The sequence below is a fragment of the Athene noctua genome, chromosome 1 (genome assembly GCF_965140245.1).
Source record: "Athene noctua chromosome 1, bAthNoc1.hap1.1, whole genome shotgun sequence".
NCBI lineage: Eukaryota > Metazoa > Chordata > Aves > Strigiformes > Strigidae > Athene > Athene noctua.
Window position 1 is genome coordinate 68,764,447 of NC_134037.1, and position 26,318 is coordinate 68,790,764.

At 40.8% G+C, this 26,318-nt stretch overlaps 1 protein-coding gene across 3 annotated transcripts in view; it reads left to right on the forward strand.

Moving 5' to 3' along the window:
- Positions 1 to 675: 675 nt before the first annotated feature.
- AIG1 (androgen induced 1) overlaps positions 676 to 26,318 on the forward strand; it is a 127,199-nt gene continuing 101,556 nt past the window's right edge. For 2 of the 3 annotated variants that reach the window (XM_074924457.1, XM_074924465.1), the window contains exon 1: positions 676 to 1,316. In XM_074924457.1, the coding sequence (XP_074780558.1) occupies positions 1,176 to 1,316 (141 nt within the window). In that variant the 5' untranslated portion in view covers positions 676 to 1,175. The remainder of the gene's footprint in view (positions 1,317 to 26,318) is intronic. The other variant, XM_074924447.1, reaches the window with a different exon arrangement.

Consider the following 26,318-nt stretch of genomic DNA (forward strand, 5'->3'; position numbering starts at 1 on the left):
TCCAAGCCCAGACATCACTGCTGATGGGATTTTTTTCCCTTTAAAATCGTTTTTTTCCAGATGGTGGAGCAATTTAATATTTACTCTGCAATCAAGCACTTTAAGACCCTTTTCAGGGTGTAGAAGTCCAAGCACAAGACCCCCTCGGTTGCTCCTAGCACCAGGGATGCCCTTGGTGATCAAACCCCTGCTGACAGAAATGGTCATTCCTCGCCGTGCTGGTACTCCACCAGCGCTTTCACCCAGGGGTAGCGAGGGCCCCCGTCTTACAGTGGCTGCAGGTATCGGAAAGCGCCCTTCTAGCAAACCTCTGTGTGTGTGTGTGTGCGCTGCACGGGGACACGGACGCTTGGCTGTGCCTCACAAACACACACGCCAGGACAACGCTGCTCTCCGCGGCGGGCAGCCGCACGGTCGCCGCACGGTAACGGCGGAGCGGCGGCCCGGCGGCCTCTCCCGGGCGGCCCCTCCCCTTCCGAGCCGCCCGCCGCGCGCCCCCGCACGGCCCCGCCGCCCGCGGGGCAGCGACACCTGCCCCGGCGGCCGCCGCGCGCGCCCAGCCCGCCGCCCATTGGCTCCGGCGGGGTCAGCGGGCGGTGCGGACGCTGCCCCGCCCCCGCCGCCCCCCCGCGCGGCCGGGGCTGCCCCGCGGGCGGGAGCGCGCGGCGGCGTTTCGCGGTCCCGCGGCTGAGCCCCGTCACGCTGACGCGCTGTTATTTTCTTGCTTGAAAATCCGGGTGACCCGGTTTGGCAGATAACTGCCTGCCCTGCTCAGAGTCGTGCCCTCCCGCGGGCAGCGCTGCGGAGGGACGCGGGTCCCTCGGGCAGGGCCGCGCCGCCGCAGCCCCGACCCCGCACTTCCCGCTCGGCCCGGCCGCGGAGCCGCGGCTCGGGAGCGCGCCGAGCCCACCGGCCGGGCTGCTGCCAGCAGCGCCGGCACCGCCGCCGCCAACCAGCCCTCCAACCCCGCCTGCCCCGCGCCGCTGCACGGCGCGGCCGCTCCGCTCCGCCCCCCCCGGCCGGGGCCGAGCGCGGCGCGGGGGCGCTGGGAGTCCCTCCCGCACGGGCGCACACACACACGCACACGCACACACACACACACACGCGCGCACACACGCGGAAGTGCACCCCGGCCTGGCTCGCAGCCCGCCGCCGCCCCGGCGCAGCCGTGCAACATGGCGCTGGTGCCCTGCCAGGTGCTGCGCGCCGCCATCCTCCTGTCCTATTGCTCCATCCTGTGCAATTACAAGGCCATTGACATGCCCGCGCATCAGACCTATGGAGGCAGCTGGAAATTTCTGACCTTCATAGACCTGGTAAGTGCCCCCGGCGCCCGTGGCCCTGCCCCCTCCCTCAGGCTGCCGGTTGAACGGCCGCGGCCCCGCTCGGGCGCACCGCGGCCCCCCGAGGCGGCGGCCCTGCTCGACGGCAGCGCCATGAGGTGACCTTAAAGCGGGGACGGCGACATTTGTGACTCCAGGGCCGGCCGTGAGAGGAGACGGCCGGACACCGCGGCAGAGGAGCCCGGTGGTTTGAGCGCAGAAAGACACGGACAAAGCCGAAGGGCTGCTGCGTGTGAGAGGCCGTGGGGAAGGTGCGCCTGACGCCCCATCACCGCGGTGCTGATGCTGTGTTTCGCCTTCTTTAATGGCTGACAATAAACACCAGAACCTGCTGGTCCCGGCATCTGGCTGCCGTGGGCTGTCAAAATAGAAAACATGTCTTGCTCCCTTTGACCCTTCTGAGGAATCCAACTGCGACAGGTGCCAGCGTGTGAGAGCTGACACAAAAAATGTTGGGCAACTCAACTTGCTGGACCCAGCTAGTTTTGGTTGCAAATCCATAAACGACCCTACAAAACAAAAGATGTTTCATTTCACTTTTCTTCGTAAGGGTCCAGATCTGGAACAGTCACAAGCATGCTGGCCTGCTGGAAGACACCAGGTGCAGGCCTGGGGCTGCTTTTGCCCTGAGCTTCCTAGCCTTGATGCCTCCACAACAGTGCTTCCCTAGTGCAGGTGGGAGGAGAGGGGGCGGGAGATCGGAGATGGGAGGAGAAACTTGGTGTCTGCTTCAGAAATACCGTAGTCAGCTTACACCTAGTACTTAGATCAAAATAGGGTTTTTTCTTTGGATCCACAGTGTAAATAGGTGAGAAATTCTGCAGTTCCTACCAAGTTACAGAAAAGTCACAAAATTCAAGTATTGCAGGACTTCCCAGTGATAAAACCCCTCTCAGAACCTCACTGTAGATTCACAAGTACTGCTATTGTTGCCTACTCATTTCATATCCAGTCAGTAGGTTGAGTTTGTGAGTTTGGAGACCAAACTAAAACACTGTTAACCTGGCAGGTCAAGTGTCCAAATTTCTGTATTGGGATTAAGCTAAGGTTCACCGAGGCCCATATTTTGTTTGGAGAGAAGCAGCACCTACTGTATTTTGCATTTAGCCAGGATAATTTTTGTGTTGAGCGCCAAAACTTTGCTGGATTGCTGAGTATCCACAGCTATAACTAGTGCTTTTACTGTGACTGTAAAAGAGCATCTTAAGGCCTGTTGTTTTTCTGGAAGGCAAACTAGAATCTGATTTTTTTTTTTTTTTTTTTTTTCCGTTTGGGCTGCTGAACAGTACTGTCAGTAATATTAGCTGATAGAGGTTAGCATCAAGTCCCAGTAAGTTAGGGGTGAACTGTTGACTATAGTGGCAGTTGAATTGGAAGCGAACCAACTAAAGCTAAAAGTCGATGATCTTGTCTTCGAGTCTCCTTCACCTTTTTCTCTTTTCTCCTAGTTCTGACGGTCACTTGAGGATCAAGTGACCTAAGGCTGCCATGCAGTGAAAATAACATCTGACAGTACGTGATATTCATAATTTCTCAAAAATTACTGCCTGCTGTCTGTGGCAAGTTCATGTGGACTTTCCCATCAAAGCACATACATGGTTCAGGCTACTTCTGTCATGGCCCAGAAGGGCAAGGGTAAATAGTGCTTTGTAAAATGTCTACAATAGTTACCAACTGTAGTTAGTCATTTCTGTCTTTTAGCTAATAGTTGTCATGTGTTTCTCATAGTCAAGTCCAATAGTTGAGAAAAGGTTCCTTACAGTCTTCAATCCTTCCATGTAACACACAATTCAAGGACTTGAATGCCTTTCTTGGTGATTAGCCAGCACACAGACCTCTCCACTTCCTGACAGTATTATGTCCAGATGGCCCTGGTAGCATCTTATCTAAGCAAATCTATCTTTCTGTCTCTTGGAACAACTGGGAGACTTGAAGAAACAAAACCTGTTAGATTCCTGAGGAGGATACCAGGAGGTGTGGTTGGAGGATGTTAGGCATATTTCCAAAATACTGTATGTTGACTTAAGTCTTGAAAAGCTCTTCCATAAGTTTCAGTTTCCTCAACCATGTGCAGTGTGCCTGTGTCAGTCACATTCAAAGGCTGTCTAGACAAAATACCATCAATGCCAGAGTCTTGGCAGACGTGTGTGCTTGCTACAGATTGTACCTCCACAAGCAGAGATTTCATCTTTGACATCACAGAAGCACGTAGAAGTTCTGTTTCCAAAAAATGCTACCAGTTTTTGAGAAAAGTGAGTTTATGACTTGAATCTGAGAAGTAATTTATTTTTTTTTTAATCTGCCCATTTGTAAAAGGACATTCCTTTCCAGTCTCAGCATCAATAAATGTCTTCAAGATTTAGGTAGCTGGCTTTGAAGAGGTGCTGTGTGAAATGATTTACACTTATCTGCAGGCAATATAATTTTGAGTTGAATTATTAAAAACTCGTAGTTTGGACTCTAAAATACAAGACATGGTAAAGTATTCTGAATGTATTCATTGAAGAGTAGACTTACATCCCTCACACTGTTTACAGAAGTTGAGCATTATGAGAAAGTTGTTCAAAACAAAGCTAAAGACTGTAATATCCCTGTAATGTCCGTCTATAATATTTAGGATGTTCATACCTACATAAGATTTTCTTGGATGCTAATATTCATGCTTAATCTCTCCTGTCCTTGAATTAAGAAGGAAAGTAAGCGCAGCTGATTACTTCTTTTAACTGCTGTCATTCTGATGACTCAGGTTTTTTGCAGTTGCGAATGTGGTGGCAAAGTTCCTAAAACACCTATGTTAGTTAAATATTTTTCTGGCTTATGAGGCAATGCACTGGAAATATGTTTTGCTGTTACACTGTTACACTGGTAATGCTTCTCACTGTTGCTGCTAACAATCATTTCTCCACTTCAGACTTTCTCCCTGGTATGGAGAGGTGGTAGATACTTATCCTGCTTATTCAAAAGATGGTAAAGATATCTGCCTAGTACCTGTGGATTCCAAAACACTTCTGAAAAGAGACCAGTATCTTTTTTGTAATTTATAGAGTGGGAAACTGAGGTACGAAGAGGTTAAGAGTTGCTACCAAGATCAGTCAGTGGGCCCAGGAGATCAGATTATTGAACTGAACATTCAGTCTGGTTCAGAACTACGTGTTGCTTTCATTTAGCCTCAACACAAACCAAGCCCTGATGTTAGTTCCTGGGAAAATGACAAAGAACTGGATTCAAACAGGATATTTCAAGAGATTCGCTTAAAATTTCTTGTATAGCTGTCTTTGGCAGAATCACCATTTTAGGCTTTATTAGTGAACTGCTGTAGGACTTCACTGTCCGGCATCAGAACCCATAAATTCATTGTTGAACCTCATAGTTGAAAGTTAAGTTAGGGTGAAAATGGTACCAGTACAAAATGATTCTTTGCAACAAGTTTGTCAGCTGTGTAAGTCACTCAGGAATTTTCCCTACTTGTACCACTCTTTATTCAGTACTCAAAGTAGCTGAATTAAAGGTAATAGTACTTGAATTAAAGATAACTAGGTCACCCTGCATACACTGCAGTCACACACCTGCCTTTATAATGCATATAGAGGGATCTGTTGTACCAACTTGTCTAAAATGGCAGGACACTTGCTGTTGCAAGGGTTAAGGTCTTCTGTTTCTCTTGGCTCTCTTACAGTTGTTATCAGAGGAAGCAAAAACAAATAGAATTTGTATTCTGGAATAAAATGGAGCCTGTGGGTGCTGAAAGAAGTCCAGTTCTCCTTCTTATGTTTGGGTGTGTGTGATGATTTGCAGAAAAGTAGCTTTGAGTTAAAGTAAGTATATATCTCCTTAGTAAGAGATGCACTGGTCTAAATAGCTTCTAGTTTTCATTGTGCAGTTTCTGTGAAAACCTCATTCCTCGAAGCTAGAGTAAACCAAGATACTATTCCACATACATATGCATGCATTAACAAAATACTGTTTTGTTTTTTTCTTTCAATCTTAAGGTCTCTCTGATAGGCTGAACAGGGTAGTTACACAGACAAAAAGCAAGGCTAGATTTTTGGAAGCAGTCTTAAGTTTTATGTTTTATGATTATGATTAATGATCCTGTTTTGAATAGCAGAATGTTGGTGTGGGTGTTCATATGACTTGATTCAGGGCAGCCAGAGCTAGAGAGGAATTGATTTTGCTCATATATAAATCTACCTGTCCTTATACTTTTATTATTCTCTTGAAAGAAATAGCAGGATGTCCGTGTATGAACTTTTATACATTGTCTGGAAGACTGAGTTCTACAAAAACAGGTATAAACTCTGTTCCCAGCACATTTTTTTGCTAGTACATGTTGTGTTTGTTTTGCAGAAAATGCATTCAGATTTAGTTTTAAGTTTAAATAAGTGATCAGAACTTAGTTCGGGTTTTGTCTTTGGAAAATTTCAGAAGGGCATGCTTGCAATAGGACTAGAAAGTAGAGTTGGTAGATTTGTAATTTACTTATTTAATGTATTTAATTGCTTATTATATGAGATGGTTACTAGACAACAAAAAAATATATCAGCTTAACAAAGCATGACTAAAAATTTTAGATGATTTGTGCCCAGTTTGGATTTAGTCGTGCTGATAGGAAATAAAATAACCAAAAAATATCAGAGGCCAGAAGATTCAGAATTAAGGAATAATAAACTGTGCCACTGCTGTGGTATCTAAAGTTGAGCAAGTTTCATTGCTAACTGTATGGATTAAACTTACCACAACACAGAGGACAAAAGTAAAAACACATTCCACACTCTATGGAATATAACTATGACTCTTTTCCAGGATTTCCTTTAGTACAATGAATTTCACCTTCTGCTTTCCTCTTTCATCATGTGTAAAGGTACCTTGATATTAAAGTGTTTTATGGCTTTTGGGTGAAAAGATTACAGAAGTGTAAAATATTATTATGTATTATTCTCAGAGGTAATTCATCACCACGTCCAAATATCTCAGTGTTGTTACTATAACAGAGAATACAGTCCATGGAGTGTTTATCAGTTTACAGAGGAAGAAAGGGATTACTTTTTGAGGAATAACAAGGTGAGGTTTCTTAATGGTGCTTAATGTATTTGAGAAAAAAGGCAATGTAAGGAAGCCTTTTAATAACTGTGTGTTTTGGTGCTTTCTTTTTTCCCTCTCAGGCTGTAAACATGTCAGAGAAACAGTTACGTATAGTGCCGTTGATGCAGTAATAAAAATGTAATAGAATCATCGTTTCTTACTCATAGACCCATGTTTTCCATTTGCTTTTGGTAGCTCTGTTACAAATTGAGTGGAATTTGAGCACTACATTGAAGAATTCCATTTTCACATTGCATTAGCATGTCTTTATTTTACAATTGGACATATGTTAATATGTTGAACATTTAATTTGGGAATTCTTAGGAAAGTTACAGCTGTCTTGAAATATTTGTGTTGGCAGGAGGGTTGGCAGGGGAAAGGAGGAGAGTGGAAGGGAGGAGAAATGGGGATCACTTGCTATGGTGATAGATTTAACTAATGTCAGTAATATTATTTTACAACTTGGGAGTATGTAAGTGATAGGTAACAGTGCTGTGTTTTAAGCTAGTGTAAAGTCTGTAGAGTTTTGCCAGAACAGTTTCAAATTATGACAGCTTCAAGAAGTTGGTTTAGTAGTTTTTCTGTTCCCCTTAAAAAAATCCTGTATTACAGTTGAATGATTTTCTTTACAGTTTTATTATAGTGGTTAAGGATAACTCAGATAATCTTACATGCCTCCATATGGCAAAATTGAGAAATATTTTAAACAATTAGTTTAAACAAGGACAACACGTCTACTGTTCTATGTTAGTGTTCCGTGTTGAAGTCAGAGTTGCAGTTCTGGTCTGTCCTAATTTGTTGTGAATATTAAGCTTATTACAAAATATTTAATCAATGTATTTGTGACCTTATATTTGTGTTATCTTAATGAGGCCATGTAAGTTTATGCAATAAGTAAATTTTGAGAGATCTACCTTCTTAAGTTGTAGTAAAGAACCTATCAAATAATATTCTTAACTAATACAGGAAATTGCAAACAGTGTTGTAGATTAAAAATATTTTTAATAAAAATCAAATTCCACTTGAATCTTTGCAGTTACATCATCCTGAGGATGTACAAAGACTTGTAGGATAGAAGTCCGTGTGGGTAGCTACTTGTTCTGTCCTTAGGCTGAAAAAAGGAAAAACTTGATCACCCTATCTGAAAATGGGGAAATGCTCACATGATAAAAATGTTTTATTATCAGTGTGATGGAAATTTGCAATGTGCCAGTATGTCACCATACAACAAAATAGGAAGTTGTTTAAACCTATAAATAGAAAAAAAGAACCTTTATGAAATTACAAAACCCCAACATTCTACAGAAGTTTGCAGATTTTAACAAAGTAAAAGCACTGTAAAAAGTAATAAAGCAAAGTTGAAGAAACAGTATCTGAATCTGAGGCCAGGTGTCCTCACGTTACATGTCCACGGGTATGTATGGCACATGAGTTAGGAACAAAATTGACAAATCCTTGGCTTATTTGAAGACTGAAGTGAAGGACAGGCTCCTTGTTTACTCTTTGAATGGGTGAATATGAAAAGCTTTCTTCCTTCTCATGAAAGCTTTTTCAAATTTTGCCTTATTTGCTTGCATTTATTTGAATAACTATGTTTTCCCCATACCATATTTTCAAAAGCTCTGAATTTATTATTAGTCTTCAAAGCCTTATGGCCTTTGTTCTGTTACTTTTACTATGTATGATGCAAGATTTTTTCAACTTGACATAGTTAAATTTGCTACCACTGAAAAAGCTGTGTTTAACTTTAGTAGGTGGAGAAGTTAACTGAAGTCTGAAGAAAAAACAAAATCAGTTGGAAACTGAAGTAAAACTTCCAGCCCCTTCAGAGAGGAAGAAACTAAAGTAAATTAAAATTTATAAGTATGTTTTGGTTAAGATTTAAAAACAAGTCCCTCTTCCAGTTAGAACTGTGATTAAGCATTTAGAGGGTTTTCATCAGCATTTTGCCAGTTACCTCAGGATATTTTACATTCTCTTGGCATATAGTTGGCATTGCTTTTTGGGGTTTTTTTTGCAGTATACTGCAAATTTAGAGATTCTGTTGTTTGGAAACAGGTTAAGATCTTGTGAAATGCTAGGAGAAAATTGGAACCTGATTTTCATTTGTATGAAAGCTCCTTCTGGCAGCTTAGGTAAGTCCACACTATTTTCCCTCAAGAGTTTGAAAGACACATTTGAATGCCTCTCATTGAGTTCCCTGAACATCTTGCCTTGCCCCTGCCCTTTCAAGCAGCCTGTCTACAGTAAGATTTCCAAACAAGTACTTTCCAAAGTGTGAAATTATATAATAATTTCCACTTAGATCTGTGTGCAGCTGAGCTCAGGTATTTTTGCCGCAGTTGTCTGTCACGTTAGTTGTTTCAGAGTGCTTGAGGACTCTCTACAGTATAGTTTAAAACAAAACTAGTACCACTGGACTTTTACTAGCTGAGTATTAGATGTCCTGGTAAAGAGTAGAATGTGGAGAAGAGCAGAACATCAAATCCTTTGCTAATTCCTTGCTAACTTGTAAAGCATAGCACAAGGGGTGATAGGTTTTTGCAATGAATTAGTTCAAGTGAAACAATTTAAGAGGCCGAATCTCACCTCTACAAACGTTGCTAGATGCTTCAGAGTGTTTGAGTTGGTTGTGCAGGGACTGAACAGAGAATTTCAATTTTACTCTGTTAGGAATTGATTGGCTCATTTTTGGTTTTAGTCATTTAGTCATTTTTGTTAAACATTGCTTGTTGCTTGTTCTGTGTGTACCTGAGGGTAAATTTACTCCCCCCCCGCCCCTCCATTTGCATATATTTTATCAGGTGTCTTGAAGCCTGCTGGTCCTGGCAGCACATAAGTAACAAATTTTCATTTATTACTGTTGCTAGTATTATTAGAATTCAGTAGGAGTTGGAGTTCCACATGCAGAGCACAGGTGGCATATGTTCCTAAATGTACTTGATCAGATGCAAAAGGAAGAAAAAGAAACTGCTGACTTCAAATGCTGCTGTATAAATTGATAAAATGCATGAATGCAGAAAGGATGTTTTCTCTGTGAGATGCTTAACAAGTTTTTGGCTGAAGTGGTGGAAGTATTTCTTACAGCTAATGTTCAGGCTAGCATCTCTGTGTGATCCTGAGGCACTGCAATAGGACCCTTGACCCTAGAGAAGATGCAAGTTGTTTATGGCCAGTGCTTGCACAGGCTCAGCTCTATAAAGGGTGCAAGTAGAGAAGGTGGGAGAGAAAAGAAAGATCCAATAGATGATAGCACTTTGTACCTGGGTTGGGTAGATGAGAGAGTGCACCATGCTAATGAGCCTTGTGTTGTGACAAACTGGTATTTAGGTATTTGACTGACGGGTATAAGGTCGAAGTGAGTGAAAACAAGGGGTGGAGATACAGAAGTGGCTGTTGTTTCTCGGTTAAACCAGCATGAGTTAGCTGCCTCAGACTTCCTCCCTTTCCTTGTCCTCTCCCTCATTTCTTCTTCCCACACACCCACACACAACCCTGACACACCGGTGGCATGGCACCGCTTCCCTGCACATAACTTGCTTGGCTTAGCATGCTCCCGCTCAGCAGAGAGCACTTGCAAAACTTTGTCCTTAGTTAGAAGCCATATGCACTGACAGATGCAGAGGTCCCCATTTGCTGTTCACTTAAGCTTACAAACAAATTGAAACTCCATGCTGTGAAAACTTTCTTGACCTGTGTTCCAAGAACTGTGAATTTGCATTAGACACAATAATTATCTGCATTCCTGTAGGTCCCGGGAAGTGAGTCCTAAGAATATGCAAGTCACAAAGGAAACCTCTACTGTGTGGACCTGCTGCACAGCACTGTACTTTCAGGAGGCTGAAGGGGCTTTGGGGTGTTTGGAGGAGGATATGCATCTTTGCGTACGTGTTTGACATAATAGTTATTTCCTTATGCTGCACGTAATTTGAAAATACTGAATTGCTCATAAAAGCTACTCTGTTCTATAGTGCCTCCATACATTCTGCACTTCTAAGGTTAAATTGGCCTGATACTACTGAAGTCAGTTTAGGTGACCAATTAATAAACCATGGATAGAAGGTTACAGTGGTTTGAGGTACTAGATGCTGTTAAGTTTTTGAATGTCAAGGAACTCTAGCTAACCAGAGAGCACAGACAGCTTTTGGGTCAACTGTATCATGACCTACCATGGCTAGAAAGGGATATTCCTGTATTTATTAAGAAGTTAATGATGTTTTTAATTCTAACATATGATTATAGAAGATTAGTATTCAAATCTGCTTGACTCAATGCCAGTATAATTTCAGAAGCTAAACACCTCTGAATTTCCAAAGATTATAAAAGATTATATTAAGTCATACGACATTTCAGGCTAAGTTTTATTTTCTTTTTCTCATGGTTTGGGGCAGAAGCCACTAAAATGATATTGTCAAATTAATTCAAAGCTGTTTTGTTCCCCATTAATTATGAGGCTGAGTTAAAATTGACATGTATTTTATGAGGATGCATTTTAGAAAAGGATGGAGGGACCTCTTGTTACTTTGGGATTTGAGCCAGTGGGATCTGAACTTGTGGATTTTAAAATTCAACCTACAACATGCATGACGGTAACAACCAACAACAAGCAAAACATGAATGTCTTTGACAGCGTGCAAGAGATGATTCTGTTCATCCACTGCTGGCTTTGTGAATGAAAGTGCTCCCACTTTGCCCTGATCCATTCTGCCCCTTATCACCCAGACAGGTTCCTCAGTTACTGGCTGCCCTTTGCTATCTCTGTATTTTCTGCCTTTTTTTCCTTAGAGGAACCTGCCTGTGCAATATCCCTTTCCCCATTCCTTCTATTCTCTTCTTACTAAGCACAGTCTTGTGATCTTTCAGCTCTGTATCACAGTTCCAATTGCACACCCAGTCCTCTTCCAGAAGCCTGTATTTTCCTGTCTAGTGCTGCCTTTCTTGTCCCCACAGTACTCCTTATACTCTTTTTCCCATCATTCACACATGCTATCGTTTCTCCTGGCTCATCCACTGTCTTACATTGTCTTCTGCATCCTCACCCTGTCCTCCCCAAATACCAGACCTACTCAGTGTCATTCTTTTGTCTTTTTAAAACACTCTGTGTAGACCAAAACAATGAAGAATCGGTCATCTTCCATCAGAAAAGCTTGATTTTGGTGTGGTGATAACCTTAAAGAAACCGCTTTCGAAATTACGCTATTACATAAGACTCTTAGCTTTGCTTTCTGTTTTTGAACAAGTTTTTAAGCATCCTGGTTACAGGAAAAAGCTCCCATAATGGTTCATGATCCTAATGTTTATTATGGTGTCAAAATCTTGTCACTTTTTGATAGTCTGCCATTCAATTTTTCATGACAAATTTTCCAATTCAGAAGCAGGTCCTTGATAGAAATTGATATTTAAGTTGGCAAATCCAAATAATATATGGAATCAGCAATCAATATTTATTCAGACATTTTCCATCTTTTCTTTTTTTGTAATTTATATATTTTAAGTGAAATACTTAAATAACTTCTATTGTACTTTATTTTTCCTAATAAGAAAACTTACAATAATCATTGTGAGGTTTGAAATCTACTGCATTCAGTGAGATGAACAAAAATATTTTTAAACATTGCTTAGCTTTTCGGCTCTTACTGTGATTAATAGAAGAAGCTTTCTTTTTTGTTCATGTGAACATACAGAAGTATTTTTCCTTGTTTGTGTGGGTGGATTGGGAGTGCATGCAGACACACCTGTTAAAATTTAGAAGCAGAGCAAGAGAAAAATCTGCATTTCACAGTGGTAACTTTCTACTCACACCTACATGAAAGCACACTCATTCATGTTAGGGGTTGCCTGATGGAGATGAGCCTGCCATGGCTCCGTGCCCCCACGTCCAACCAGTAGCAGGGCTGAACACGTGCCCAGTAGGCACACACAAAAACAGAAGTATAAAATCAGGTTGCTAAAATGTAAGTCAATACAAATAAAATTCTGACTGGACTAGGTGGTTTAGATTCAATAATGTCTTTTAAGATATGTCAGCCAAATAATCGAGTGCTGGCTGGAACAGGGAGGGCTCAACATGAGACCCACCTGGGGTCTGTAGCCTGCCTGGTTAGCTGTCCTGTGCCCAGCACAGGGGTGGCCTGTGGGTTGGGTGTGGTGTTCTGATGGGAGCACTTTGGTCTCGATGCCACTTATTGCAGGGAGTCCAACTCTGCCAGGGGGTTTGATCCATGTGGCATGTCATTGGAACCAGTGCTCACAACTGCCTCATGGTAAAATGTCACATAAGGTCTGTGGATCTTGCAAAGCTCTTGATCTACAGAGGTATTTTGGCCTTACTTCTGACAGCTAATGGGAAGGTATTCAATCTGTATTATCCACATTCATTCTGCTTAGTTTGCAAAGGAGTTGAGGTCAGACTTGCAGTTCTGGGTGATACTCAGCATCCACACCATACTACATGTGAGTTAGAAGTACATTTCCAGCACCTTGCAAGATAAGACCATAAAGTATTGAAGGGTTGGGGGTTTTTTTTTATGTCTCTTCTTGTGTGATTGTAAGTTTAGAAATTGTTAATTTCTTCCAGATGGGAAGAAAACTTTAGAAAAAGTATTTCAAATTCATTGTTTCAGTGCAGTTCAACTGACCATGTGAAAAAAAGACATTTGTCTTTTTTCATTAAGATACTTGGACAAAATTACATTAAAAAGGAATCAGCTGTTGCAATGAGAAATTGTTATTCAGAAAAATTTTGCTAGCTGTATTAATAGAAAACTTGTTTTGTTTTCCTTTAGCCGGGGCAAGACCAATGTCATGAGAGCAACATGATACTGAAAGTTGCAACTTACTCATAAATGTTACACTTACTTCATAGGAATTGTACCTATGCTGTGTGAGGTAGTGAAAGCAAACTTGAATTTTAAATATAAAAGTGGAAGTCAGGAGGGATGAGATAACAAGTCAAATCCAGAAAACGACTTGCTTTTTGTTTGGGGTTTGGGTTTGTTTTTTTTGGGGGGGGGTGGGGTGGGGTGTGTTTTTTGTTTGTTTGTTTTTTTGCTTTTTAATTAGGTACATCCTGATTGCAGGGATTAATAAGTATTTTGAAGAAGTAACCAAATAATAATAATATGGTACAAGCAAAGTCCACTTTTTTTCCCTCTTAGAGCTGGTTATTTTGCTTGTCTTTGGTCTTGTGATCAATGCGTGTGACTAAACAGTGTTTGCCAGGCAAAGTGCCGTGATGGAGGTAAACCTGTTTTATGATATGCTTATTTGTGTGGTGTGCCTCCGTCACAGTGTATTTTCAGACAAGGTCTCTTTGGCTAGGTTGTAGTGCAGACAGTCATGAGCTCTCGTTCTGAATCACTCCAGTGTCTTCTGTACCTTTCAGGGTGCTGGCCTCGAGCATATATATCTTGTGTGAGAAAAGATGTATCCTTGATATTTACAATTCCATAGAGTAAACTGACCTTTTTAAAGGACTCTTTTTAAGCCAGGTAGATGGGGATTCAGCATTATGAATCAGACCTGGAACAGCCCCATCTTTTATTAATATAATGTCTCCTGATTTACTGCAGGAAGCCACTGAAATGATTAAGTGTACCAGCAGTCTGCATAAAATGCCTGGGTGACCTCCAAAACACTGTGACAAATATAAAAGAAAAATTAAAAAACCTGTATGATCCACTTCAGGAAAATTAAGGCCATATCTCAGTTTGTTGGAAATGCTGTTTAAAGTAGGAAGACAGGTAGTGGCTGCCGAGTGGCAGAAGATCTTGGGCACATCTCTTTCCATATGACCTAAAATGAATGAGTACTCTGGGCAGAAAGAATCCTTCCATTGGAGTTTGCTTTGCGGTTTTCCTCCCAAAAGAAAGCGTAAGTAAATAGTATAAACAGTTGAAGAGTGCCTATCCCAAACAGCCAATCGTGTCTGTTCTCTTTATGGATACTTATTTTTGTACCATCTCCTTCGTTCTCCATCTTCCAAGAAAGAAGCAATGCACATGTAAATGGAGATCTTGTGATTTCTCTTTAGGACAAAATTAATAAATCCCGGTAGCAAGTATCTTACTAAAAGTAAAATTGCTTTGTATTCTCATTTTACCTTTTATTAAGATCTCTAAGTATTTAGGAAATATTAGCTAACTAAACCTTACAACATCTCTCTGAAGAGAGGCATGATTTAAACCAAATGCAAACCCAGCATGGAAGACACTGAAATTGGCTGGATGTATAGTCATTAAAATCCATAAGGAATTATCTTAGTTGTGTGATCCGTATGTTAAAACATTGTTAATCTTAGGTGATCCAGGAGGTGATCTGTGGGACAGAGGCCGCCCATAGATTACTCCTATTCAGCCTTTGGGGCTTTTTGCAGGGTGTTGTGGGCTTGAGTTGAGACTGGCTGTTCAAGCAGCACTGTCCAGATAATCGGACATCTCCTCCAGTCTGCCCTGTCTCACCCAGTGACTCAGTTGCTGCTACTGCGATCTGCAAAAAGATGGGAAGTGCGTGGACATTGCCATCAGGTGTGAACGAAGGAAGGCAAGTGCTACTGCTTGGTGGGCAGGAGCAACCTGACTCCACATTGGCTCCTGCTTTGGCCCCACCTTCTGCTCTCCAAGACGAGAGCAATATCCTGTCTTGTCCTCAGCCCTTCCCAGTGTTGCAACAGACACTGTGTTCAAGCCCTGCCTATCCAGCTGCTGCAGAGCAAGAGATAGGGAGAGGCAGAGTGCTCGTTGGTGGGTGTAGGAAGGTGCATTATGATACAGGAAGGGTGAGCTGAGTCCAGGCTGCTGCTGAGGGAGAAAGGAGGAGACACAGCTATTTAAATGGTAGAATGTAGGCTGCTGCCACGGGTGCAGAGTGGGTGGTTGCTGCATCAGAGCATCATAGGTAGGGATAGCTGCAGCAGGGAGAGGTGACCTTCAGGAGAAAAGAAGAGGCCCCAGACTGGAGAACTGGCCCCTGTGTATGCTGAGTTCAGGGCGTCTTCAGTCTGCAACAACTGTGGGGATTATTGCCATATTTCTGGACAGAAGGAGATGTACCTGCACTGTGTAGTACATGCGGCATAAATGAAGAATCACTGGGAAATGTTGAACCTGCTGGGTGTATACTGTGAAGTTAATCCCTGTGTGAGCAGTAGGTGTTTATCCAGTGGAACCAGGCATTCAGCAGCCTGGACAAGTACCATGAATCCTCACATGCTTCCTGGAGACAGTTTCTAGCTGGAAAGAGGGAAAAATGAATGCAGGGTAGCTCAGACCTACACAGTGAACATGTAGGTTAGCATGGGGGCTTCCACCCACCTGACCTACTTGTGGAACAGCTTCTTTTCTGAAATAAACAGCGCGGTATCGTCCGTGCCTGTTTGAGTAGGATGTGTATTTCTGTTGGCTGGAAGAAAGGAAGGTACAGTTGTCAAGCCCAGATGGAGGCTTTGAAATATGCATGATAGTGGCAGCTGTGTGTGGGAAGAATGACTTGAAGTGTGTTGAGAAGGAGGAGGCTTGTTTACTGTGCTACTGTCTTCATGTAGCTGCGGAGTTGAATGGAGAGAGAAATGAGGAATGCGTTTCATGTCTGTGGATTATTACTTCACTGTGCTGGACAGGTTTTTTTCCAATATTCATTATTTGTTTGAAAATTCATAAAGGATCAGTGAGTTGCAGTGAAGGAGATTACAAAGAAATATCGTCAGTGTTTCACCAGTCCCAGATCCTCATAGATCAAGGCCACTTTCCTGAGCTGGGCCCTTCTGCTTAAGGGTCCTTCTCAAAAGCTGAGCTGAGGTGGCTGTGTGCATGCTTTGGAGAGGAACATGTTGTGGCAGCCTTCCCGATCTTCAATTTTGTGTGTGCCTTTATTTATTAGCGTATTTTGTAGTCTGTGGTTGTACCATTGCCTATGTACCATTGGCCTTTGTGCAGGAGAGTGAGGTCAGGCTGCATGCCTTCCTCTCCCTTGTAAAGGCAGCCCATGGTCAACAAGCTGGGGCAGCCCATGAGGAGGTCCAGCTTTCATAGCTGTGGGGTGCTTCACCTTTCAGGAAAAAAGGCAGTGCCAACCCTAGCCCAAAGGTTTTGCGATACATAAGAGAGAGTGTGTATATATCTACTTATGATTATATATAAAAGAAAGGAGGACATTGGGATATACAACAAAAAATATTATATTCATGTGGTGAAGTGGAACATGTGTCACATTGATTCACAAACTCTCTTGGTTTTGGGGTTTTTTTAATTTATATTTTATGTTTACAGTTTTCAGTCATCTCATTAATTAACACTTTTCTGTGGGGAGAGTAAGGGTTTATGGCTTACTCTTTTTCTCACAAGAATGTCTTCCAAGCATGTTTTATTATGAGCACATTTTTCACATTCCCATCCCAGAGGGTGAAATTAATCTTTTCTGAGTAATTCCCCTAGTATCTCTTTCAGCTGTGTGGCCTAAAATGGTCTTTGACTTAATTAAAGAAAACAGGTCTAAAAAGAAAGTATGAAGATTTATTCTACTAGAGGCATGAGTGAACCCTCATAACAGACTTCCAGAGTCAGAGAGTCAGTTTTGGTGTCAGCTGTTTTACTCTACACTACTGCTTGATTTGTCCTGCGCTGGACCCAGCACTGAAAGCCTACCTTTGCTCTTTACACTCAGATAAGGTTGTGTATCTGCTTCCACAGAACACCAGTTAAATGTAGTATATAGCTTCCAGATACACCTAATTTTGAGAGTAGCTGCCATTTTAATCTGTAATCATATGACAATGACTTCCAAATTTTTACCATTTGAAAATCTACAGCCTAAGGGATTTGTCCGTTTGAGCTTTAAGCTTACAGCAGTCAGACCCACCTTCATTATAAACATCCTTCCTTCCCTCTTCATTTTCTGGCAGGTCTGCGAACAAACTATGCTTTGGACCTTTACAATTCACCAAGTATGTCCAAGTATTTTATAGAGAACCACCACGACAGGAGGAAGCAATATTGATACTCATCCTGAATCTGACTTTTCCACGGCTTTATTTTTATCTCACCTCAACTGTGACACAGAATATTAATGTACAGAGCCAGAGTTAGTGGTCATCAAACATTCCATGTAGCCAGTTCTCAGAAAATTGAATAAATCTCTAAAAGCCAGTTTTCCTAAAGTCATAAAAGGAACTGAATTGATCAAAGTGTAGAACCATCAAAAAGGGAAATTTACAAGTGTTTGTTTCTGTGTTGGACAAACACAACATCTTTACGACACTTCAAACAGAAGATGTTGCTGCAAATGGAGTGTGAAAAAATTATCTGCTTAATTAGTAGTAAACAATCATGGCAGCAAAAGAATTTTAGGTGTTTATATTCTTGAGTAATCATAGTCCGAATTTGCCTCTGACAGTTTTACTTTGAAAATTGTGCTAGTTTTATTTTTGTTTTGCGCTCTTCCAAATGAAGATTTAGTGCTTGAACCTCTGTGCATTCTTTATCCAGTTTTAAGGCCTCTAGCTTGCAGCCTGTGCTGCTGTTTACATCTTAGTAATATGAATGCACATCAATATAATTTGATATTGCTAGCATCTTATCTTTACTTTGTATGTAGACATAGTTGAGATTGAAGGTTCAAGGCATAGAAAATTAGACCAAGGCTGGATGAAGGCTTTCTTCCAATTAGAAATACATGTTTCATCTGTTAGGTAGACAAACTGAAGCACAGGGTAGACTCTCATAAATTTATAGTGCAACTTTTCCACTCATTGCCAGCATCCGCAACTGAAAATTATTATTTTCCATGATAGACTTATCATATGGGCTTTATCAGCAAGAGGAAGACGCAAGTGGTGTTTATTTAAAGTGTGTATGCCTATATTTAAGTATGACCTTTCAAAGATGTCTATAAGGGAGGGAGGTATTCAAATCTTGAAGAATTTCTGCCAACTGTCTTCTATCAAGGGCAAAAGGATTGTTTAATGAGTCTTGTTCAGTCAAGAGTTTTGACTGTCTATTTCCAGAATGTCCTGAGCTTTAACATGTCATCAAAGAAGAGTTAGTAAACTCTGTGGGCTTTAGTTTATCTATAAAATGTGACAATAAAATTAGTTATCACTGGATGATGTCATGAGGTGTAATAAAATATGATTTTCCAGTGCTTTGTACCTTGTGCTATGAATTCTAGTAGGTTTCTTTTTCAGTTTCCTTTGAAGTCCTAGCCATAATGATAAAAGTTTGTATAGACTGCTGTAATACTTGCTAGCTGTAATTCTTCTTCACAGTTTCTTCAAATAAAACAGTAATACAATATTGTTTAACTGCACTAGAGAGTATTTCTCATCTTAGTATGTAATATAGGATATGAAGCTAGCATTCGCATATTTTATCATTCTGAAAATCAAGGAAGAATTAAAAGAAACCAAAACAGCAACCTAATTTCACCTGACAGTGCATATAAGACTTGTTTATGGACCTTCAGGGTGGCTTATCTGAAAGTCCTTCATATAGGCTTTGCATATTCATTTCATGCTGCGTATGATTAGAAAAAGTGAGATTTTTCAAAAACTTTGCTGCAGTTAAAGTTAGGCAGCCACTGGCATCAGTGGAGTAGAAAACTCAAAGAACATTGCATACTTGTGAGATCCCACCCATAAGGTACTACAGGGCCAAACAAAGGAGGAGAAATAACAGGACATATAATGTGAATGGCTGAATCTTGTCTGTGAGGTGGCGTATGTATAGGATATGTAGGGCAGGATTTGTTGTAAGGGGGTAGCAGTCCCTCCTACCACAGTTTCCTTATTCTTGTTCTGTCTTCTAGTTGAATATATCTTTGCAGACCACAGTAGATGTGATTATGGTACCATAAACAGGCATTAAGATTCAGGGTTCTTTCTCTGGTTTTAAGGAGCAATGGTGAGGAATGGTACACTTCTTTTAAGGCTAGCCATTTTTTGAAGTGTACACATCTAAGATGCTAAACTGGAAGACGCCAGTATCCCAAAACAAACTGAAGCTTTGATTTCAGCCTTTACCAGCAACAGAAAAAATAACTCTGTGACTACATCCATATCTCGCCTCTGACATTTTAATCGACAGAAGACTCCACAAAGTGAAAATAAAACATTATCATCCTAGTTTGTTTTTTCTTGTCAACATTGCACACAGATGCCATCGGCAACCCATGAAAATTCAAATCCTTAAAACACTCCACCAGTTGATAAGGCCTTTAGCCACTGGAAAGATTACCTGCAAAACTTTATTAAGCCTTTTCAAGAAAATACATTAGTGCTGCATTTCTCATGCAGCTTGCCGTACAGATACTTAAGTGACATTTTTTTATTAACATTGTACATCTTGGTTAAAAGCTGAGTTGATGTTAGTTTGCTGCTGACACCAAAACTTGGAAAGATCCAGGAAAAAATACCATGATGAGGAATTCACCAAAGAATGCATAGCATCACTTAATGTGAACTGAAAGTTGGACACAAGATGTAAGAATTCTTTCTATGACTGGGAAACAGTGAACTGTGAAATTACATGTAAAAGTCATAACTATTGGTTTTAATGTCTTTTAGTTTCATGGAGAGAGAAGCAGATTTTGATCAGTCACCAAAGAGTGAGAGATCAGTCTGTGATTACATATGAAAAATCAAACAGGAGCTGTAAAGGGCAGCACTGATATGTAAGTGTGTATGTAAGAACTTCCTGACCTGTTTAGACAGCAAATGGCAATGATAACCAGATACTTGTCTTCATTTTTTCTGAGTGCCAGTAAAAGATACATGCCTAAACATGTACAAATAGCTTGCCTTTATTGTAATAGATGAGTTGAGCCTAGCTAGTCTTTGCAGACGTTGCAGTCACAGAATGATCTCCAGTTTTAGATGGATGGCACAATCTTAATAGGGGTTTTTTGGGGTTGTTTCTATATGAACATATAAAATAGCAATCAGATACTACCAAGTACATATTAGTGATATTATACAAATTTAAACTCAAATCTTCAGTGGATCTGTGTCCCCTGACTCCTTTTTTTTCCCCCAAATTGAGTAACACATTTGAAGTCTTACCAGCAAGGAGACAGTTGTAGAAGACCAAGTACTAACTGCTGCAGTGTCTGTGCACCAGTATCCTCATGTGAAGCTTAAACCTATAATGACTATAGAAGTCCTTCAGTGAATTGTGAAAACACTTCAGAAGTGTTGTGAGATTTTGTGATCATCTGGAGTCATTCTAGAGATATCTGTGTTTTGCAAACAAGATTTCAGTCCTTGACAAGACTAAACACTTTCCCTAATGTGAAGCCCCAGATTTGATGTAGTCATAGAATCACTCAGGTTGGAGAGTAAGCCAGGAGGTCACCAACCCCTTGCTCAGATCATGCTCAACACTGATGCAGGTTTCCTAGGACTTTGTCCACCTGAGTCCTGACTAATAGATTGAAAACCTTCACTCTTTGACATGTTAATACTCTTCTAGAGTTACACATCCATCTCATTCTGTTGTAAGAACTGCTCAATCACATTGTCTGCTGAGGATCTTACTGGTGGTAATCCTTGTTGCTGGATGTGTGATAATGTAACACACCCATAATCTGTCATGTATCCTGATACAGCATATTTTTGGTTTTTTTTATCAGCATGGATTACGCATGCAGGTTTTTCAATAGTTGTTACATCTAGCTGGAGCATGTGTTATTGAAGTTTTTTTTTAAGATGAACCACACCACAGAACTACTGAAGGTAATGGTTAAGCACCAGATGTTCTTTGACATTAGTCGTCTCTGCAGATGCAGAGAAAGTATTTCTTCCTGTTATTCATTAGTTCAATAACTATTTCATTCACACAGAACGAAGAGAAATCATTTAACTGAGAAACCAACTGGGAGTTAAAAAGTAGGAAAGCTGGTTTTCCTCCTCCTCACCTGCGCATAACAATGAGGTGTGGGTGGATAATACCTACTACCTCTAAAATCTTGTAGGGTATGGTGAAAAGAAACACTAAATCTGGTTTTACTTACTACACAAACATTTCATTTGTTCAGTATGTCAGATTTAAATACATAATGTGTTGTTTTAAGCTTTTCTTTACATGTGCACCACATTTGAAGTAAGTTTATTTAGCTAGTTAAAACAAAACAGTTCAAAATTCTGCTTGGAGAAATTTTAGCATATTCCACCCTGTCACCAGTCATGATAATTATCTATCATAAATGAAATTAATGCATGATTTTATTCACCATTTTCTAGTATAATAAAAAATAATGAGCATAGCAAAAAACCATGCTTTTATTTCTTTAGGGGAAGCGTTTGCTGTTCTGTTGCTTGGTTTTGGCCCTTACACGTCTGGTTACATTTCAGAATACTAGAGTCCTTTTTTCTGCCTGTGGCTGATTAGGTGGTTGCATTCAGTGTGACGTTTTTGCAATGCTCACACAGCAGCAATGCCTTAGGCCTTATTTCTCTGGAGCTTTCTTCAGCAGGGGCTTCATCCAAAAATGGGAAGTCATGTAGAATGTAGCAGTTTGCTTACTAAGTATATCTTGCCACAGAGAAATTGCTTTTGTTTTAGTTTTGTCCAGCTATGGTAGCACTTCCTGGGGTTTTTTGAGATTAATTTAAATAGTGGTTTGAGTTACAAAGCAGTAAATTGCTGTGGATTTGCCTGTTTTGCTCTTCGTTGCTCCTCCTGTGCAGTTATGCAACACTGAAGGTAACAGATGTACTATTCTGCCTTCTTATGAAATGGCCACTGATAGGGAACATCTCAGTTGTGAATCTTACTGCTCTCTTTGATCTGAATAAATATGTTGACCTATAAGGAAAATCTCTTTTGTTAGTGCTTTTTAAAAGATTGCCATTAAGAAGAATAAATAAATTAAAATCAGGGAAGCACACTGCATTGTTTCTGAGGACTGAACCGGACTTCATTAAATATAGCCAGCAATCAGTTTGTCTCTGCTTTCAGATTTTCTGTTGGTTTAAAAAAAAAAAGTTATGGCTTCATAGTGATATTACAGTATACAATTAATTTATACTGCCAAGTAATGTACAATGATACCATTAAATAGGCTGGTTTATCACAGTTCCATATAAAACCCTCTTTCTGTGTGACATTTTGAATCGTATAAATAAAAGATGGATAAGAAACAAGTCGATCACCTCTTTGTCCCTTCTCAGTTTTAAGCTTCTCTAAAAGATGGTAAAGATCTGATAATACCAAAGAGAAAGTCCCCATATGAAGCTGGCTGTCTGTGCATCTAGTGGCAAAATAAATGCAAATTGTCTTAAGTGCTTTAACGTGAAGGCTAACCTAGAATGAAATGTGTGAGTGCCTTAAGATTCCTTCTCTGATTTCCTGAATAGTTGTTTAGAGAGGCAACTCTCTAAATTTCTCTAATACTTTCTCCATCTTCAGTCTGAAAACCTGGGAAGTAGGAACAGGAAAAAAAAAAATGGGTGGGAAAATGTCTGAAGAGAGACAATTATGCTGTAGTAATTCTGTGATACGCACATTGATTAATTTTTCTAAGCTAAAGACACAATATAGAAGTCATGATATGGTGGTTTACCTTTTAGCATACAAGGTTGGTAAATGCTTGGTTAAAATAAGGCCATTTCTACTGTAGAATTTTTGCACTTGCTTTTCAAATTGATTATGTATTGATGTAGTGACCTTATCTTGGCGTTGATACAAATGTTGTAACTATAGACACAAAACTCCTGAAGTTATAGTTTTATATGAATGATAATACTACTGTATTGAGATGTTAGATAACATTTTGCTTTTAAATGAAATACAAGTTTTGACTACATCCATAGCTGGATAAACCCTGCCACTTTAAAAGAAAACCATTCCTAGGGAAGCAGAATGTGCTTTTACTTTGTTTAGTGCATGTGTGCGGGTTAATGATTGGCTGTCAAGCATTTTATAAATCAAAGCAGTATTTAGTCTGTATTTTCCTCCAAAAGATTAGCTAATACAATTTCATATAAAGGCAAGCTGTGGTGTTTTAACTTAAGAGTCAATGTGCATTTTCTGGGTTGTTGCTTTGTTCAGTGTTCTCTCAAAAGGGGATGTTTTCCTACTTGTATTAGATTTGCCATGATTGTTGTAGTTTTCATTACAGTTTTTTTATGAGTTTATTAACGAGTATTAACCCACTTAAATGACATTAGTTTTCTAGTTTGGAAGCACATACAAGCAATGCCTTCACCGAGTCAAATAAAATTTCATGGTCCACATAAAAACAGTCACTGTGTTGTAACTGCTACTACACTAAGTACTTGGTTCTTTGAAATGTAATATTAATTTTGATCACACTGTGGGTGCATGTGAGCTCCCTAAATACCTTAGAATGAAGGTCATCAGCTACACTTCCCAGTAAAGTATTACTCTTCTTAAGTTGGCATCAGATCAAGTAACTAAGTGCAGTTAACCAAAAGAAGGATTAACAAATATAATTTGTATGATCCGTATAGTCATTTCACAGTTGTCTGTTTTTCAAAACTTTTTTGAAGTAGATAGAAAACATTGCTGGAGCTATGATAGAGTGGACCTTTGCAGTCAAAAGGCTAGGCACTCAGCCAGTTTGTATTTCAGTGAGACACAATACATTATCTATTTTGACAGTCTTCATGGTTAAATAGTCTGGCTCTTGTAATACCTAACTGTGTTTATAAATAGAAATGAAGAAGTCAAATGGTCCAGTCTTGACAGCAGAATAATACAGAGCTTTGGATATGCCCAGAGCTCACACGTGCCTCTTCCCTTCACTGGAGTGGGAAGAACAAGGTAAACTGATTGAGTCAAGTGAAACATGTATTTTCCTTGAGGTTTCAGTAATACATGAAGAAACATGATATATGTGAGCTCTGTAGTGAGGATTGTAAAATATATTGGTTTTCTGACCAAGGAAAACAATTATTTTAAAAGCAAAATGGTAGGCTGAGCACCCACAAAGGCTTGTACTTAGAAGAGTGGCTGTCTAGTTTGCATGTTTTATGGAGAAGGAGGATAGGACAGAAAGAAGTAGTCCTGGTTTCTGCTTCCTGTTTCTTGCTCCAGATAAAATATTTTAGCAAATAGTTTTCCCTGTGAAATCTAGACAAAGGGCTAGAACCTCAGTATAAGCCTCCAAAGACATCTGTGGGCTCTCTCCTACACTAGCACTGCTTAACAGGAAGGGTGGACATCCCGCCCTTTAGCATTGTCAGTAATATGCGTCTTCTTGAAGACGAATTATTCTTTAAGTTCGTTTTGGGTTGAAATGGGTGTAGAAGATGCAAGTATTATACTTTGATGTTGTATAAAAGTTGATACCAAGAATTTGTCTTTTCCTTCCACCACATGTTACAGTAAGCAGTCCTGTGAGAGGCAAGGGCTGACTCCTTAAAGGCCTAGCCCCTCTTCGAGCTTTAGCCTGTCAGCACATTTCACACAAAGGAACTGACTGAAGTGACTTCAGTGCTGCATGTATGTGCCTTGCAGGAGAGAAGTGGAATTCCAGACATACTCCTTTTCTTACTATACCCAGTTATTTTTTGCTTAAATATCACCCCACTTACGGTCTGCTCCTTGGAAATTGAGTATTGTGTGAGCATTGTGACTTCCACTTTGAGAGCCAGGTGTCTAAAAACCCTGTGCCCTCTCACACCTGAACCTTCTGGTAGATACATGCCTAATCCAGACCAAGCCTTCCTGAATGTATATGGAGCAGTGTCCAGGTTGGACTCATCTCAGCTCACCTTCAAGTACTTGGCTTTGTTCTCATGACAGGGGGGGTGGAGGAGTCCAGACCCCCTGCTCAGGCTGTGTTGTGTGAAATGTGTGACACGTCTCTGAGCCAGGATTCCTGGCTGATCCAAAGCTAGAGGTTGAAAATGACCTGATCTCTCTGTTAGTCAGAACTGAATGTCTCAGGACAGGCATGCCGACAGAGCTGGTCACCAACTCTGCTCCGGTGCTCTGGTGTGAAGTTTCATGTTGCACTCTTACAGCTGGTCTGGACAGGAGAGGTCCTTGTTCCGTTGCAGTGGTGTCTGTGCTTAGTGCTGTAGCGGACTACAGCGAGATTATAAATAAATGGGCATGGCCCAGAAACCACCAACATTTATGAACGTTATCTGTGTAGCCAACATTTTTGTGTTGTGAGGAACAGGGCAGAATACTGGAATGTACTTATTTACTAAGCATTTTGGGAAAAGCATATGTATTCTGCAAGTCAGAATTAGAGGTACCTTATGTAAAATCTGACAGTGGCATCAGATACATTTATTTGGACCAATGCCCTTGTACTCTGGAGTTATGTTTGAAATCTGTGTGTGATTTCATTGTGGCCAGCTTACGTGGTGGTAGGCTCTCATTTTCTTAAGAGGCTGTTCTGGTCTATGTTTCACACATACTGGTTCAAGTGTTAAGTAAAGAAACAGATTTGTTTGGATGTTCTGCATGAGGTAACACTCTTGTGTTACTGTTGTCACTGTTGTGACAGTACAACCAGTTTCTGTCCAGGTGGTGATAGGAGTCTCCATTACAAGTGTCCTCATAACAGAATTTTGAGCTGGTTTTGACTGGACTTCCCCAGCTGTGGTTTCATGAATTCTTACCATCTAGCTGGCCTTTGGTCCCATGTCAACACTCTGGTGCATGCATGATGAGTTTCTAGTTAAAATCGCCTCGACTATGTGCAAAAAATTGCCCTATCCATTGATAACTGTATCTAAATAGAAAAATAGTATGTATCAGTTCACCACTTTCCGGGGCCAGCCTAGGTTGTTCCCAGGGCTGCTGGGATCTCCCTGCCTCCCCAGTCCCCACCACGCAGTCAGTTATCTAGTTAACAGGGCCTGGGACTGCCTGGGGAGTTCTTCAGCCGATCCCTCCGACCTCTGGTGGAGCCGGGACTGCCCGG